Source organism: Oncorhynchus masou, chromosome 24 (assembly GCF_036934945.1).
Source record: "Oncorhynchus masou masou isolate Uvic2021 chromosome 24, UVic_Omas_1.1, whole genome shotgun sequence".
Taxonomy (NCBI): domain Eukaryota; kingdom Metazoa; phylum Chordata; class Actinopteri; order Salmoniformes; family Salmonidae; genus Oncorhynchus; species Oncorhynchus masou.
Window position 1 is genome coordinate 108,383,711 of NC_088235.1, and position 17,563 is coordinate 108,401,273.

The window sequence follows — 17,563 nt, forward strand, 5'->3', positions numbered from 1 at the left end:
CCTGAAAAGTACAATTTCAGTAAAAACTGCTGAGCTGTTTCCATTTACACTAAAACACATTTAAAATTGTAACTGATAAAGCCAATAAATCCCATTGGTTTCCAAACAAGTGTATAGGGAAAATGCTACATGTTTCCATAATCATAATAACACCCATCTTCCTCTCTCCTCATCCTCCTCTAGCTGACAACTGTGGCTGATGCAGTTGCTATTGGGTTTGTTGCTAAGGAACAGTTACCAGGGGATCCAGATGCCAGAGAGGCAAGACCAGGCAGACCTTCCATAAACCAGCAGTCACTCAGAGACAGTAGTATGATGCCCTGGTAACGGCCTATTCACAGCCATGTTTCACACATAGGTCTACCACAGAAATGATCCCGACTGAGCAGCTACACAAGTCTCAAATAAAGTATATACATTTATTGCAATTGCATGTTATAGGCCCTACATCAATTTATTTAAACAGTATTATGGGATAGCTGTATACCATGTTTATTACCCTACATGTGTAATTATAAGTAGGATATCCCATGGTCTTTACACAATAGCAGTGACGCAGAGTGCCAATAGAGTGCGGTTACTTACAAAGCAAACCCATGTCTCATTTAGGTCCAGTATCCTTGCACTAGTGAGAAAGAACTGGACGGGTTAAAGCACATTCCATATATATGTTAGATCAATGAGAGAAAGGAATCGACTGGATGCATCACTTCCATTCTTCCCTGCCATTATCTGTCAACCTATCCCAAGTTTTTGGGTGGAGAAAAAAAAATGATAGACAGCTTTCTGTCCAATTACGATACGATATATCGTGGTCTTAGATCACGTGGGATATGTTCATATCCAATGGTTATGCTAGGGTTGGAGCTGTAAATGCAGCATTTAGCTACCATCATGCTAAAGAGTTAGCCACGAAGCAAAGCAGTTTACATGTATTTATGGCCATGAGCCTCACTTTACTTTATGCGGTGTGTTTAATGATTACAGGTGGTGTAATTGGACACAATACTGTTTACAACAGCGTGATTCCAGTAACAAGTGAATGTGGAGGATTTCATAAACGTAGGCTAGGCTTGAGAGCAACTAGCTAGCTAACGACTGTTAGCTCGCCAAAACAGTTAGCTTTGGCTCGCTACCTGCCATATTATCTATCCATCTGAACGATATCAGTCGGCGTTACGTCGTGGGACACTAAACGGGGAAAACCATGGATAAGGTAGCTAAATTAACGGCAAAACATGTTGTGAAGAGAATGCAGCTAGCTTGACAACTTTAGTTATGGCAGCTTGGCTAGTTAGGGTAATGCTAGCAAATGTCATTATCTTATCATGTGGCTTTTTATCTGAGTTGTTTTAATCGTATGATCTCAATTAATTATCTAGCTTTCTATCTGTCTTCTTGGTAACATTCATGTTTCCATTGAATACTTGGCTATCTTGTATCTTAGCTAGCCGAAAAGAATAGCCAGAAAGAATCCACCAAACAGACAGACAGGGAACGCCCAGTGTCAGGCACCCATGGCATCAGCCCCCCGTTTCGAGCAGGGCAGGGGTGTACCCCACCCATGTCATGGTGACTTGGGAGGACACGTAATTCCCAAACGATAGTATTCTTTGCTTCTCACTTTGTCTAGTTTAAACCAAACGCTGTCAAATGGGGTTTAGAACATCCTTCATATTTAGCTAGAGGTCAACCTCGACATCCTGCAGGGCAGGAGGCTTGGTCACCCTTGAGCTCTAGGATGGAAGATGCTCTGCAAAATTGTCTGTTTGGGTTCAGCCTACAGCTTTACTCATACAACACAAACCAAAATACTTTTCTTTTCCTAAAGGCGGACTTCTTAAAGGGTCTCCCCGTTTACAACAAGAGCAACTTCAGTCGGTTCCATGCAGACTCTGTGTGTAAAGCATCGGTGAGCGCCGACTATTAGAACATTTTACATGTGAAAGAGATGAACATCAAGTCTGGCTCCATCTGAATCTCTATGAATTGCTTTTTACAGAACCGAAGACCGTCCGTGTACCTCCCGACACGTGAGTACCCCTCAGAACAGAGTAAGTACCTCCATTCTTAGTCGAGAGGACAGACTTCATGGACATTTTATTTATTTAGCTTTTCTTGGGGAAAATATACTGCTAGAAATAGAACTATGGTTTTGAGATGGGGATGAAATCTTGAGTTTTGAAATTCTCTTTTACTTACCAGTTATTGTCACAGAGAAAACCAATATCCTCCTGCGCTACCTTCATCATCACTGGGACAAAAAGGTGAGGTTGATGGGAGGGTTGGGGTTTCTGAATAGATAGATGCTATCCAGGTGTGAACGTAAGGTGTCGTGCAGCAACAACAGTTGTAACCTATCACAGACCAGGGCACAGGGAGGCATGGTCAGCCATGCTTACTCTTAAACGGGAACATCAACTTTGTGGAGCGGGTTGTCAATCAGGTGTGTCCATGCTTTCAGTTTAGTGAGTGACACTACTATATTTTCCCTCTCTGTTGAACAGAACGCAGCGAAGAAGAGGGAACAGGAGCAAGGAGAGGGAGGGAGTCCAGCACCTCCACGCAAAATCGCCAGGACAGATAGCCAAGAGATGAACGAGGACTCTTAGGAGTGTGTGTGTGTGTGTGTACGTGTACGGATGCGTGCATCTGTGGAGGAAGCACACGGACAGGCCCACCATGACAGACATGAAGACAAACAATCTGAGAAAGAGTCCGCCCTGGTTTGGGAAAGACTAAACATTTTTTTATTTTTTGTTGTTGTTACCTCCAGTGTTGTTTTCAGCTTCACTGCCCAGCCTTGGCCTCATGGGGGCACTGCAACACCTTTCCACAGTTTGCTTCTGCAGACCCGAGTATACATTGTGATTGTCAACTGCTGCCTGCCACAACCCGGCCACCACAACAGGGGAAGAAACTACCCCCCACCTCCCAGACTTGTGTTAATGTTCAATATGCATTATCTTCCATGATTCTGTTCTGAATATGTGTGTGTTTTGAAGTTTGTGCTGGCTTGTTTTACTGTACCATTTTAGGAATGGATTCTTTCATCTATTGCCCCCTACTGGTCAATAGGGATAACATGACAAGTGACTCAACAGTTTACTAGCTTAGTTTGAATGTTTGCAGCTTTCTGGCAATGTATGCTGTTAAAAAGGGTATTATAGAATGGCAAGACAACTTGTTTTAGTCGCCAGGCGTTGACTACTCACTTTACCAGAATTGTTTGGAATTTGTTTACACTGCAATCAATGTACCCATTATGTATGTTTGTGAAGATCTCACCTTACCAGCACAACCAAGTGATAGCAGAGGTAGAGCAAAGAATGTCTATGTCAATATGAGGGGTAGCGAGAGAATGTTGTATTCAGTATGAAGACCTGTGTAAATACTATAGCCAGTGGCAGCTGTTAGATATTAAGATCTAGGCTTTATATTTCTCTAAGGAAAAATGACATTGCATCTGACTTTTGTCAAATAAATCAATATGTAGCTACATGGCTATAATAAGTATTTCGTGTAAATGTTGAGAAGCACTGATACCTAATGGTTGCCTTGCATGTCTGTTTTTGACAACTTCCTGGGGAGGGGGGGGGGGTGATGGGGGTTGTGTGGAGAAGAGGATACAGGGATATGTACCACAGGAGGTTGGTGGCACCTTTTAATTTGGGAGGATGGGCTCTTGGTAATGGCTGGAGTGGAATCAGTGGAATGGTATTAAACACATGGTTTCCATGGTTTCCAGGTGTTTGATGCCGTTCCATTTGCTCCGTTCCGGGCATTATTACAAGCCGTCCTCCCCTCGGCAGTCTCCTGTGGTATGGAAGTAACACCACTGCCATGGATGAACAGAAAGGTGCAGTCGCCATCCTGCCTTGTTCCAGAGGTTCAGCTTGTGACGGTGTTGTACTACTGTACAATACTACACTGACTTCTGGAGGTTGTTCAGAATGCTGCAGATAGACATGTAATGAAAAGAGCTGAGATGAGTAGTAATCTGCTCTATATTATACATTTCCTTGGACTTTTATGTTGGACCCTTCTGAACAGGTTCCAGACCTTTGTTAATGTTTACGCTGCCCAAAAAAGTCACGGCAAGTCTATTTTCCCCTCGGCTCCAGATGCGGCAATCGATGTGAGTTTCCTACTGTACCTGCCATTGAAGCGTAAAGCCATGCTCTACTCTTCTGCTAGACTCGACTGTTCTGAATATCCACTCTATGCTTCTCGTAGACCAGACTGTTCTGAATATCCATTCTATGCTTCTGCTAGACTCGACTGTTCTGAATATCCACTCTATGCTTCTGGTAGACCAGACTGTTCTGAATATCCATTCTATGCTTCTGCTAGACTAGACTGTTCCGAATATCCACTCTATGCTTCTGGTAGACTAGACTGTTCTGAATATCCATTCTATGCTTCTGCTAGACTAGACTGTTCTGAATATCCACTCTATGCTTCACCCTATTTTATTGTATATTAGGTAAAACTTCACTTTCAGCTTCGCTCCAATAAAAGCAGTGATCAAAAAGTAATGTCTTGTCATGTTATTGTTTCAATGTAAATTGTACATTTGTTTCACACTTTTATATTTTGTGTGTAAACAATAATAACACATTTCAATTTAAAATTGTTTTATTATCTATATTTCAGATCTTACAAAAATATGACAAAATAAATTAAAAGAAATAAATAATCCCATTTCCCAGTATCATATTTTTCTTGAAAATATTTTTTTTGTTTTTGTACAGTGGTACATTGGAAGAGCACATGATGTCTGGTCAGTTAGTGAGGCTGTTATGAAGATGTTTTATTTAGTTAGAACGGGAAGGGTTGTACATACTGGTAGTAGGTGTACAGTACATCTCACCTCATCCACTTCTTACTGTCCAGTTCAACGATGAGGCCCCCGTCAGGCTATCCCATCAAACCAATACTGTAAAGTAACACTGCTTTAGAGACTGGATTTAGACAACTGTCCCAAACAATGTCACATTAACAACATTCCCTCTGCTCTCGTCTCACAACCATTCTAAGCATTCGTAACTAAGCAGTGCAGTGATAGAACATCAAAAGGTAAAGGCCGTTCAGAGCACTTCCTACCCATTTGAAATGACATAGTTCCATTGATACTGACATGAGCCGTTTCTCTACTTCAGTAAAGTAGCTCTGTCTGATAAAACCTAACCATGAGGGTTAACGTGTCCAGTGAGACCAAAGGTCACGCACCATGATGGCCGCTGACCCAACAAAGGCTGCATCTCAATAGTCTTACTTAGCTCTTTGTCCCTTTTCCTTCGTCTGCACCGATGTGAAAAAGGAAGGCCAGGTCAAAGCAAGATGTTGGTTGCCTGCTGGGAATTTGCTTTCACATGTTCAGTTCTTTTCGATCAGAGATGGGGGGAAACAAAGGTGAAAGAAACCCAGAAACCAAGCCAGTGTGTTCCAGTAGCACAGCAGGCAGTTGTACCGTGGATGATTGTTACTGACAATGGCCTACGACAGATCATCTAATCAAACACGTGTCTGACAGCATCTGCTTCACTACAGAAAATGAGAAATGTCTCAATCGTGTCTCTCATCCGTGGCCTAGTTATTTGGCATTATTGACAAATGAATGATGATGCTGACGATATTAACCAAATGGTGTCCTTATAATGACTTAATTGGCTGTAGAGGGAGGAGGAAATGTGATGGTGAGATCAAACATCACTCACTCCCACACAAACGTCACTCATTCCCACACAAACGTCACTCACTCCCACACAAACTGCTATTTCTCTTTCCTTATTGCCTTGAAGTGCCTTTCCAGCTCAAATCCCATGTAACTGCTACTGCTACCCCAACTAGTTCAGTCAGTCAGAGCTGTAACTACCACAACTAGTTAAGTCAGTCAGAGATGTAACTACAACAACTAGTTCAGTAAGTCAGAGCTCAATTCTTACTGTTGCCACTATGTTCATGAAAATGCTATATTCAGTCTCAATGCAGAAGCATGAGCCTTGCCATTATGTTGTAGCTTGAAGTACATTATAGATAGGCAATCCATGCTAAATGACAGAAGGCTATGTATGTTTTAGGCCAAAATGCATATTTGACAGGCATTTTAGTTAAACTCATATTTAAAGCACAGAGAGAGATGATCAGAGATGAAGAGAATATAGTACCAGGGGAGCGCGCGTGTGTGTGTTTTTTTGTGTGTTTTTTTTCAGCCCAGATGGAGTGATGGGATGTTCCCTATTGATACCCACACTGAGAATCCAGGTCAGCTGGAGACCCTATATTGGGTAGTGGAACGCAGTCTGAAGAGATGGAGTACTAAGAGATCCTATTGGTGGAACACAGTTTGAAGAGATGTAGTACTAAGAGATCCTATTGGTGGAACACAGTCTGAAGAGGTGGAGTACTAAGAGATCCTATTGGTGGAACACAGTCTGAAGAGGTGGAGTACTAAGAGATCCTATTGGTGGAACACAGTCTGAAGAGGTGGAGTACTAAGAGATCCTATTGGTGGAACACAGTTTGAAGAGATGTAGTACTAAGAGATCCTATTGGTGGAACACAGTCTGAAGAGGTGGAGTACTAAGAGATCCTATTGGTGGAACACAGTCTGAAGAGGTGGAGTACTAAGAGATCCTATTGGTGGAACTCAGTCTGAAGAGGTGGAGTACTAAGAGATCCTATTGGTGGAACACAGTCTGAAGAGATGTAGTACTAAGAGATCCTATTGGTGGAACACAGTCTGAAAAGATGTAGTACTAAGAGATCCTATTGGTGGAACACAGTCTGAAGAGATGGAGTACTAAGAGATCCTATTGGTGGAACGCAGTCTGAAGAGATGGAGTACTAAGAGATCCTATTGGTGGAACACAGTCTGAAGAGATGTAGTACTAAGAGATCCTATTGGTGGAACACAGTCTGAAAAGATGTAGTACTAAGAGATCCTATTGGTGGAACACAGTCTGAAGAGATGGAGTACTAAGAGATCCTATTGGTGGAACACAGTCTGAAAAGATGTAGTCCTAAGAGATCCTATTGGTGGAACACAGTCTGAAGAGATGGAGTACTAAGAGATCCTATTGGTGGAACACAGTCTGAAAAGATGTAGTACTAAGAGATCCTATTGGTGGAACACAGTCTGAAGAGATGGAGTACTAAGAGATCCTATTGGTGGAACACAGTCTGAAGAGGTGGAGTACTAAGAGATCCTATTGGTGGAACTCAGTCTGAAGAGGTGGAGTACTAAGAGATCCTATTGGTGGAACACAGTCTGAAGAGGTGGAGTACTAAGAGATCCTATTGGTGGAACTCAGTCTGAAGAGGTGGAGTACTAAGAGATCCTATTGGTGGAACTCAGTCTGAAGAGGTGGAGTACTAAGAGATCCTATTGGTGGAACTCAGTCTGAAGAGGTGGAGTACTAAGAGATCCTATTGGTGGAACTCAGTCTGAAGAGGTGGAGTACTAAGAGATCCTATTGGTGGAACTCAGTCTGAAGAGGTGGAGTACTAAGAGATCCTATTGGTGGAACACAGTCTGAAGAGATGTAGTACTGAAGGCATGGACCAGTAATAGACTAGTGTTGTGTCTGTGCCACTGTCCCTCTAACACTGTATTATTGCAAAGATCTTAGCCAGAGAGGATGAAGTGGAGGTGCATAGTTCATGTTTCTGTCTCTCTAACGCTGTGCTGAATCTCACTTGCCGTGGAGCGCCATGGTTCTTTTTTTTCAATGAAGACTGGGATTTAATATGAGTTCATATGCACAGATGTAACATTAGATTAACGTCCCCAAATCCTAACGTTAGCAATAGGGTTGGGGAACGCAAAACTGACCTTGGGGTCACTTCATCCTACTCTAAGTTAGATGTATAAAACACTGTCTTGTACTCTGGCACCATCCTCTGGACACATTATAGAAAAGAAAACGGTTGAATAATCCCTTTGGATTGGTTTACAAAAGGAATTTAGAAATCTGTCATCTCTATGCTATCACTGCCAGTGTAGTCAGAAAGGTGACGCTTTGGCAACAAATTCCATTGGAAATAAATAGAATAAACAATAGAAAATATATTATCAGCTCTCAAATGAATGGATGGGGACCAGCAGCCACCTGGGATTTAGGAACTAAGGATTTCGGATGAAATGACGACAGCATCTACAGTACAAGATACTAGCGATAATAAAACCCAACGTTTGTATATGTTATGTTGTGTTGTGAGGCAGACCGGTATAGTTCTTCCTTACACCTGCAGTCAGAACAGGCTCTGCTGTCTCAGTGCAGAACATCAGAGTTTAGTGCAAATCTTCTCTCTTTCTATGTCTAGTCTACTCACTCATCTAGTCAGATCTGTGTGCTGAAATGGAGAGCCATTAGTATACTGTGTAGAATGTCTCTCTGCAGGCTTGAATGGGGAGAGATTAGAATGGCACACAGTAAACTACAGGAACCCAGACTTTCCATGATACATACGGTGTACTGTATAATCCACATCAACATCCTGTGGCATCAGTCAAAACAACTCTTTCATTCTATTTCATTATCTCTCTCTCTCTCTCTCTCTCTCTCTCTCTTTTCTCTCTCTCATACTGATGCAAGACAAAGCCTGTCTTTTATCAAACGATTTTCATCTTTGCCTTTCACAACGTCAAACACAACATCCTGTTTCCCACGCACTGTGTCAGACATACACTTCAGATATTGCCGTTGTTTTCATGGGATGTACTGTATATACAAAACTCATGACTGCTCACGTATGCCTTCAGATGGGAGTGTGGGTGAAAAACAAAGAACTGGACGTGTTTTGCAGTACTGCTCAGATTTGAAACACTGTTTTGATATTGCTCGGCTAGCACAGCCGGTTCGTATTAAGTAGAAAAGCCGATCGACCGTCACAGTTAAAAGTGAGTCTGATATCAGGCCACCATTGTGTGGTGACTGTGAAAGGTCTCATTATGTTTTTGATTCACACACACACCAATCCATTTTTTTCTTCTGACCTTCAAAACCAGGATGTTATGTTTCAGTGGCAAGATGGCCACCAGGATGCTTACAATTTTCAGAATAGAATAAATCAAGAAACACTGCTCTCCCTTTTTTTGGAAAATGCTCGGAAAGTATCAGAAATGCAGCTCATGCATTTCTATATGTATTGCAGACAAGAGAGGATTCTGTGTGTGTGTGTGCATGTGCATGTGTATGTGTGTGTGTGTGCGTGTGTGCATGTGTGTGTGTGTGTGTGTGTGTGTGTGTGTGGGTGTGTGTATGTGTGTGTGTGCGTGTGTGCATGTGTGTGTGTGTGTGTGTGTGTGTGTGTGTGTGTGTGTGTGTGTGTGTGTGTGTGTGTGTGTGTGTGTGTGTGTGTGTGTGTGTGTGTGTGTGTGTGTGTGTGTATGTGTGTGTGTGTGTGTGTACGTGTGTGTGGCCATGGGTAAAAGGGTGGGTTATGTCTTCACCATTAAGCCTGAAAGTCTCTCAGCAACAGCAACAATGCAGACCCACACATCCCATCATCATTACCATTAGTCCTCCCCCCCACAGCCCCCAGGCAGCGTCTACATACACAACCTCAGATCCAGAAAGCACAGAGAGAGGCTTGACCTTTTCTCCCCATACATTTCTCCTTCTAGTAGATATATTAAGTTAAGTTCTCATAGTAGTTTGTCATCTCCCTATGCAAAGAGAGCCTAGACTTTAGGGTCTGAGGAGTCTGTGTGCTGTCCGTTCTCCCCCTCATCCCCTCCAGGCGAGGGGATCTCGTCCGGCACCCCATTCAGGTCAGACTTGGTGAGCTGTTTGTCAGATCCCTGGGAACCCTCCCCTGGTCGGGGTAACTGGGACCCATTCACACAGGGGCCCCCCTCTGACTTCCCAAAGTTAAATAGTTTCCCAGGGTTGAACGACTTGCTAGGTGACTGAGACCGCTCCTGGTTACCGCCGGGGGCGGTCGCGGTCGTCGTGGTATTCGTTGCCGTGGCTGCAGCTGCAGCGGCAGCAGCCGCTTCCTTCTTATTCTCAGGCGACTTGAGGAACTTGAAGCTGAGGAACCCGGGGAGCTTGGGTTCGTTTCCTGTGGGAGACTGAGGGGAGCGTGCGCTGCCAGAGGAGAACTTGCTCTGTAAGGGGGTGATCAGTTTGAGCTTCATCACGTTGTTGTTGGCCAGGAGGGAGCTGGGCCTCTTGGGCTTGTCCCCACCTCCACCCCCTCCAGAGCGGGACTTCCCCCCGTGGCTCTTGTCGTGGTGGTGGTCTCCCCCAGAGGAGTCCTTCCCCTCATCTCTCTCCCTCTCCCTGCGAGCCTGGTGCTCCGTCTGCCTCTGCCTCTCCTCCTCCTCTCTCTTCCTCCTCTGTAGCTGTTGGTAGTGCTGCTGCGCCTGCCGCTCGTGCTTCTGTAGGGAGATTAACAACCGCTACAACAACTTACGCAATCACAGTCTGACAAACATGTGCACACTCTGAACTGTGAAACTATCTGGCCTTGATAGTCATTTTCAATCTTAACTTCTACCAGGTACAGCCAGAAGAGGATAGCCCTCTGAGCCGGTTTCCTCTCTACGTTTCTTCCTCCTGGAGAGTTTTCCTACCCAATCTGCTTCTGCTTCTGCTTGCTCTTTGAGGTCTAGGCCGGCTTACTGTTTCACTTTGGGTTACTGGGTCACTTTGGGTTACTGGGTCACTTTGTAACAACTGGTGATGTAAAAACGTTTTCATAAATCAATTTGATTGATTATTGCTTGATTGATAGAATGAATTGCTCACAACACCAATGTGATTCAAGCATGGACAAAATAAGACATTGTAACAATTTACTTTAAAAGCCTCCCTGCGTTGGTACTCCAGTTTGGCCATCTCCTCCCCCACCCAGCTGGGGATGTCTGGGATTGCTACGTGAATGATGTACTTCAGCAGGATGGCAAAGTGCTGTGAGAGAGAGACAGAAAGAGAGATGGGAGGGAGAGAGAGACAGAAAGAGAGATGGGAGGGAGAGAGAGAGGGGGGAGAGAGAGAGAGAAAAAGGGGGAAAGAGAAAGGGAGAGTGAGAGGGGCAGGAGACAGGAGATATACAGTATATATAGTACATACCGAGTATGCAAAACATTGATCTTTCCATGACATAGACTGAGCAGGTGAATCCAGGTGAAAGATATGATCCCTTATTTATGTCACTTGTTAAATCCACTTCAATCAATGTAGATGAAGGTGAGGAGACGGGGTTATATAAGGATGTTTAAGTATTGAGACACCTGAGACATGGATCGTGTATGTGTGCCATTCAAACATTGGCAAGACAAAATATTTAAGTGCCATTGAACGGGGTATGGCAGTAGGTAGCAAGGCTCTCCGGTTTGTATCAAGAACTGCAATGCTGCTGGGTTTTTCACACTCAACAGTTTCCCATGTCTATCAAGTATGGGCCACCACCCAAAGGACATCCAACCAATTTGACACAACTGTGGGAAGCATTGGAGTCAACATGAGCCAGGATCCCTGTGGAACGCTTTCGACACCTCGTCGAGGCCATGCCCCGACGAACCGAGGCTGTTCTGTGGGGAAAAGCGGGGGGTGTCACTCAATATTAGGAAGGTGTTCTTAATGTTTGGTATACTCAGTGCATATGTAACCGGTGTGAAATGGCTAGCAGGTTAGCGGTACCCACTAGTAGCGTTTCAATCGGTGACGTCACTCGCTCTGAGACCTTTAGGTAACGATGCTTCGAGGGTGACTGTTATCGATGTGTGCAGAGGGTTCCTGGTTCAAGCCCAGGATGGAGAGGGATGGAAGATACACGGTTACAGATCTAAACTCAGCTAAAAAACAAACGTCCTCTCACTGTCAACTGTGTTTATTTTCAGCAAACTTAACATGTGTAAATATTTGTATGAACATACCATGTGACTAACACACACATGTGACTAACAGAAATGGAGTAATGTGTCCCTGAACAAAGGGGGGGGGGGGTCAAAATCCAAAGTAACAGTCAGTATCTGGTGTGGCCTCGAGCTGCATTAAGTACTGCAATGCATCTCCTCCTCATGGGCCGCACCAGATTTGCCAGATCTTGCTGTGAGATGTTACCCCACTCTTCCACCAAGGCACCTGCAAGTTCCCGGACATTTCTGGGGGGAATGGCCTGAGCCCTCACCCTCTGATCCAACAGGTCCCAGACGTGCTTAACCTCTTGAAACTCTGGGGGCGCTATTTCATTTTTGGATGAAAAACGTTCCCGTTTTAAACAAGATATTTTGTCACAAAAAGATGCTCGACTATGCATATAATTGATAGCTTTGGAAAGAAAACACTCTGAATTTTCCAGAACTGCAAAGATATTGTCTGTGAGTGCCCTAGAACAGGAGCTACAGGCAAAACCAAGATGAAACGGCAACCAGGAAATGAGCAGGATTTTTGAGGCTCTGTTTTCCATTGTCTCCTTATATGGCTGTGAATGCGACAGGAATGAGCCTGCCCTATCTATCGTTTCCCCAAGGTGTCTGCAGCATTGTGACGTATTTGTAGGCATATCATTGGAAGATTGACCATAAGAGACTACATTTTCCAGGTGTCCGCCCGGTGTCCTCCGTCGAAATTGGTGCGTCATTTTCAGCTGCTGGTATTTTTCCATGGGATTCTGAGGGGAAAGCAGGCTTCCACGAACGGCATATCAATGAAGAGATATGTGAAAAACACCTTGAGGATTGATTCTAAACAACGTTTGCCATGTTTCGGTCGATATTATGGAGTTAATTCGGAAAAAGTTTGACGTTTTGGTGACTGAATTTTCGGTTCGTTTCGGTAGCCAAATGTGATATACAAAACGGAGCGATTTCTCCTACACAAAGAATCTTTCAGGAAAAACTGAACATTTGCTATGTAACTGAGAGTCTCCTCATTGAAAACATCCGAAGTTCTTCAAAGGTAAATGATTTTATTTATTTGGTTATCTGGTTTTTGTGAAAATGTTGCGTGCTAAATGCTGCGCAAAATGCTAAGCTAGCTTACACAAATGCTTGATTTGCTATGGTTCAAAAGCACATTTTGAAAATCTGAGATGACAGTGTTGTTAACAAAAGTCTAAGCTTGAGAGCAAATATATTTATTTCATTTCATTTGCGATTTTCATGAATAGTTAACGTTACATTATGCTAATGAGCTTGAGGCTATAACTGGATACAGGTTTTTTTCATAGCCAAACGTGAACAAAACGGAGCAATTTGTCCTACACAAATAATATTTTTTTGAAAAACTGAACATTTGCTATCTAACTGAGAGTCTCCTCATTGAAAACATCTGAAGTTCTTCAAAGGTAAATGATTTTATTTGAATGATTTTCTTGTTTTTGTGAAAATGTTGCTGGCTGAATTCTAGGCTTATAGCTATGTTAGCTATCAATACTCTTACACAAATGCTTGTTTAGCTATGGTTGAAAAGCATATTTTGAAAATCTGAGATGACAGTGTTGTTAACAAAAGTCTAAGCTTGAGAGCAAATATATTTATTTCATTTCATTTGCGATTTTCATGAATAGTTAACGTTGCGTTATGCTAATGAGCTTGAGGCTTTAAATAGAATCCCGGATCCAGGATTGCGCGACGCAAGAAGTTAATGGGATTGAGATCCGGACACTTCGCTGGCCATGGTGGAACCCTGACATTCCTGTCTTGCAGGAAATGACGCACAGAACGAGCAGTATGGCTGGTGGCATTGTCATGCTGGAGGGTCATGTCAGGATGAGCCTGCAGGAAGGGTACCACATGTGGGAGGAAGATGTATATGTCTTCCTTGTAACGCACAACATCCTTGCAACATGCCCTAGGCACGTTCACGCAGATGAGCTGGGACCCTGGGCATCTTTCTTTTGGTGTTTTTCAAAGTCAGTAGAAAGGCCTCTATAGTGTCCTAAGTTTTCATATCTGTGACCTTAATTGCCTACCGTCTGTAAGCTGTTAGTGTCTTAACGACCGTTCCACAGGTGCATGTTCATTAATTGTTTATGGTTCATTGAACAAGCATGGGAAATAGTGTTTAAACCATTTACAATGAAGATCTGTGAAGTTATTTGGATTTTTATGAATTATCTTTGAAAGACAAGGTACTGAAAAAGGGCCGTTTCTTTTTTTGCTAGTTTATATACTGTGTAAAATGTTAAAGCATCGAAAATAAATGTCTGCTCCCTCTCTCTCTAGTGTGTGGTACTTTGAATCAGTTTTCTTTGGATCAGCGATCAGTAAATCAGGCCTACTGCACTATGACCTATGCTGTCCATGAAGCAAGAGGACACAACAACAGCTGTGACCTTTTTACTGGCTGCATTGCTGTGCTGTGTTGATTTAGTATGTTGAGCCCCCCCCACCCCACCAGTAGTGTGACGGAGTGTCAGAGATTGTGTAACACCTGACCTTTCCTACAGGTATGTACAGTGACTGGCTGAGACTAGGGTTCACGTCACTCAGCACCCATCTGCCTTATCAACACCCACAGATATACTCAGGAGTGAAGCGCCTCAAAGAAAAGTCCATCGTCTTTACTGCTATGGGCACTTCGTTGTAGAGCTGAAAGCCACCTCAGAAAAGGATACATTTCATTGAGGGAGCTGTGGTTGGCTTCAACATAGTCTTTCATAGACACACCTGCTGCTGGCTGGTGAGCAAGACTATCCCTTCTCTGGGATAAAATATATATATATTTTGACATTACCAAAGAAAGATTTAAAGAAAGGAGGAAGTTCATATGAAATAAGACAGCAGATATATGTCATATTATGATGACTTAAGCTCACCTGAAAGCATGCTAGTAGACTGAGGACGCCTTGATGCCAAAACACATTGGTGCAGGTCATGATAAATGCTTGAAATATGTCTTTTGGAAGACAGTATGAGGACCATAGCTCACTGAGATGACTTCTAAAGAAACACGTCTGTAAGGCTTGCTGGGTTGCTGTCAGTTTGAGAGGTTGAGCTGCTCTGAGATCAGTTTTCTAGCCGTATATCTTCACTTCAACTATTAGAGGATGTCGTTCAAATCTAATTCTGAACCAGTGCTGAGTGTTAGACTACCACAAAATCCCTATTTAACCCTGCCAAAACTGAAACAGTGTGAGACTGAGAGACTAACTCATAAAAACATGGGTCTATGCAACTCAAAAGCCCATCAGCCTACTGAGTTAAAGCCTAGGCATTACAGCCCCTTCAGAAAGTACTCACAACCCTTGACTTTTTCCACATTATGTTGTGACACAAGGTGGGATAAATTTGATTTAATTGTAAAAAAAAAATTGTCAACGATCTACACAAAATACTCTATAATGTCAAAGTGGAAGAAAATAATAAATAAAATACACTAATTGTCTCGCCCTGATCTGTTTCACCTGTTCCAGGTGTCACTTATTTTCCCCAGTGTATTTATCCCTGTGTTTCCTGTCTCTCTGTGCCACTTCCTCTTGTATGTTTAGTCAAGACAACCAGTGTATTTTTTTCCCGGACTCCTGATGCTATTCTACTTTTTCTAGTCCTCCCGGTTTTGACACTTGCCTGTTTCTGGACTCTGTACCCACCTGCCTGACCATTCTGCCTGCCTTGACCACGAGCCTGCCACTCTGTACCTCCTGGACTCTGAACTGGTTTTGACCTTGAGCCTGTCCACAACCATTCTCTTGCCTACCCCTTTGGATTATAAAACATTGTAAGACTCCAACCATCTGCCTCCTGTGTCTGCATCTGGGTCTCAACCTTGTAGTAAGCAAAAGTGTTAAACAAATCAAAATATATTTTTTATATTTGAGATTCTTCAAAGTAGCCACCCTTTGCCTTGATGACAGCTTTGCACATTCTTGTCATTCTCTCAACCAGCTTCACCTGAAATTTTCTAACAGTCTTGAAGGAGTTCCTACATATGCTGAGCACTTGTTGGCTGCTTTTCCTTCACTCTGCGGCCCAACTCATCCCAAACCATCTCAATTGGGTTGAGGTTGGGTGATTGTGGAGGCCAGGTCATCTTATGCAGCACTCAATCACTCTCCTTCTTGTGTTGGGTCATTGTCCTGTGGAAAAACAAATGATAGCCCCACTAGGCGCAAACCAGATGGGATGGCGTATCGCTGTGGGAGCCATGCTGGTTAAGTGTGCCTTGAATTCTAAAGAAATCAGACAGTGTCACAAGCAAAGCACCCCCATACCATCACACCTCCTCTACCATGCACGGTATGAACCACACATGCAGAGATTATCCATTCACGGAGGTTGGAACCAAAAATCTCAAATTTGGACTCATCAAACCAAAGGACAAATTTCCACCGGTCTAATGTCCATTGCTCGTGTTTCTTGGCCCAATCAAGTTTCTTCTTATTATTGGTGTCCTTTAGTAGTGGTTTCCTTGCAGAAATTTGAACATTAAGGCCTGATTCAAGCAGTCTCCGCTGAACAGTTGATGAAAGCTGCCGCTTTCAAGGAGCAGGACTCTAACCAGGAAGCTTATAAGAAATCAGGCAAACAGGCAAAGCGTCAATACAGAAACAAATCAAACAGGCAAAGCGTCAATACAGGACTAAGATCGACTAACACCTCCCACTGCAACTGGATCCTGGACTTCCTGATGGGCCGCCCCCAGGTGGTAAGGGTAGGTAACAACACATGCGCTACGCTGATCCTCAACACAGGTGCCCCTCAGGGGTGCGTGCTCAGTCCCCTCCTGTACTCCCTGCTCACTCATGACTGCATGGCCAGGCACGACTCCAACACCATCATTAAATTTGCAGATGACACAACAGTGGTAGGCCTGATCAACGACAAGACAGCCTATAGAGAGGAGGTCAGAGACCTGGCCGTGTGGTGCAAGGACAGCAACCTCTCCCTCAATGTGAGCAAGACAAAGGAGATGATTGTGGACTACAGGAAAAAGAGGACCGAGCACGTCCTGATTCTCATAGATGGGGCTGAAGTGGAACATGTTGAGAGCTTCAAGTTCCTTGGTGTCCACATCACCAACAAACTAACATGGTCCAAGCACAACAAGACAGTTGTGAAGAGGGCACGACAACACCCTTTCCCCCTCAGGAGACTGAAAAGATTTGGCATGGGTCCTCAGATCCTCAAAAGGTTCTACAGCTGCACCATCGAGAGCATCTTGACTGGTTGCATCATCTCTTGGTATTGCAACAACTTGGCATCTGATTGCAAGGTACTACAGAGGGTAGTGCGGACGGCCCAGTACATCACTGGGGCCAAGCCTCCTGCCATCCAGGACCTCTATACCAGGCAGTGTGAGAGGAAGGCCCTAAAAATGGTCAAGGACTCCAGCCACCATAGTCATAGACTGTTCTCTCTGCTACCGCATGGCAAGCGGTACCGGAGCACCAAGTCTAGGTCCAAGAGGCTTCTAAATAGCTTCTACCCCCAAGCCATAAGACCCCTGAACATCTAATCAAATGGCTACCCAGACTATTTGCATTGCTCCCCCCTTTTATGCCGCTGCTACTCTCTACTCTATATATGCATAGTCACTTTAATAACTCTACCTACATATTACCTCAATTACCTCAAATAACTGGTACCCCACGCAATGAACATGTA

At 43.7% G+C, this 17,563-nt stretch overlaps 2 protein-coding genes across 3 annotated transcripts in view; one reads left to right on the plus strand and one right to left on the minus strand.

Moving 5' to 3' along the window:
* Window positions 1-861: 861 nt before the first annotated feature.
* Window positions 862-4,628, plus strand: dda1 (DET1 and DDB1 associated 1). 2 transcript variants are annotated; one of them, XM_064936046.1, is made up of 5 exons: window positions 862-1,216; window positions 1,832-1,912; window positions 2,003-2,033; window positions 2,206-2,267; window positions 2,508-4,628. In XM_064936046.1, exons 1-5 carry the CDS (start codon window positions 1,208-1,210, stop codon window positions 2,610-2,612), a joined length of 288 nt encoding a protein of 95 aa, XP_064792118.1. In that variant the 5' UTR covers window positions 862-1,207; the 3' UTR covers window positions 2,613-4,628. The 2 variants fall into 2 exon arrangements, with proteins under 2 accessions (XP_064792118.1, XP_064792117.1); XM_064936045.1 differs by having other exon boundaries at window positions 2,003-2,054; window positions 2,508-4,627.
* Window positions 4,621-17,563, minus strand: part of ano8b (anoctamin 8b) — a 100,302-nt gene continuing 87,359 nt past the window's right edge. Inside the window, exons 17-18 of the mRNA XM_064936044.1 lie at window positions 10,812-10,922; window positions 4,621-10,390 (exon numbers count right to left, since the gene is read on the minus strand). Of these exons, the coding sequence (XP_064792116.1) occupies window positions 9,689-10,390; window positions 10,812-10,922 (813 nt within the window). The 3' untranslated portion in view covers window positions 4,621-9,688. The remainder of the gene's footprint in view (window positions 10,391-10,811; window positions 10,923-17,563) is intronic.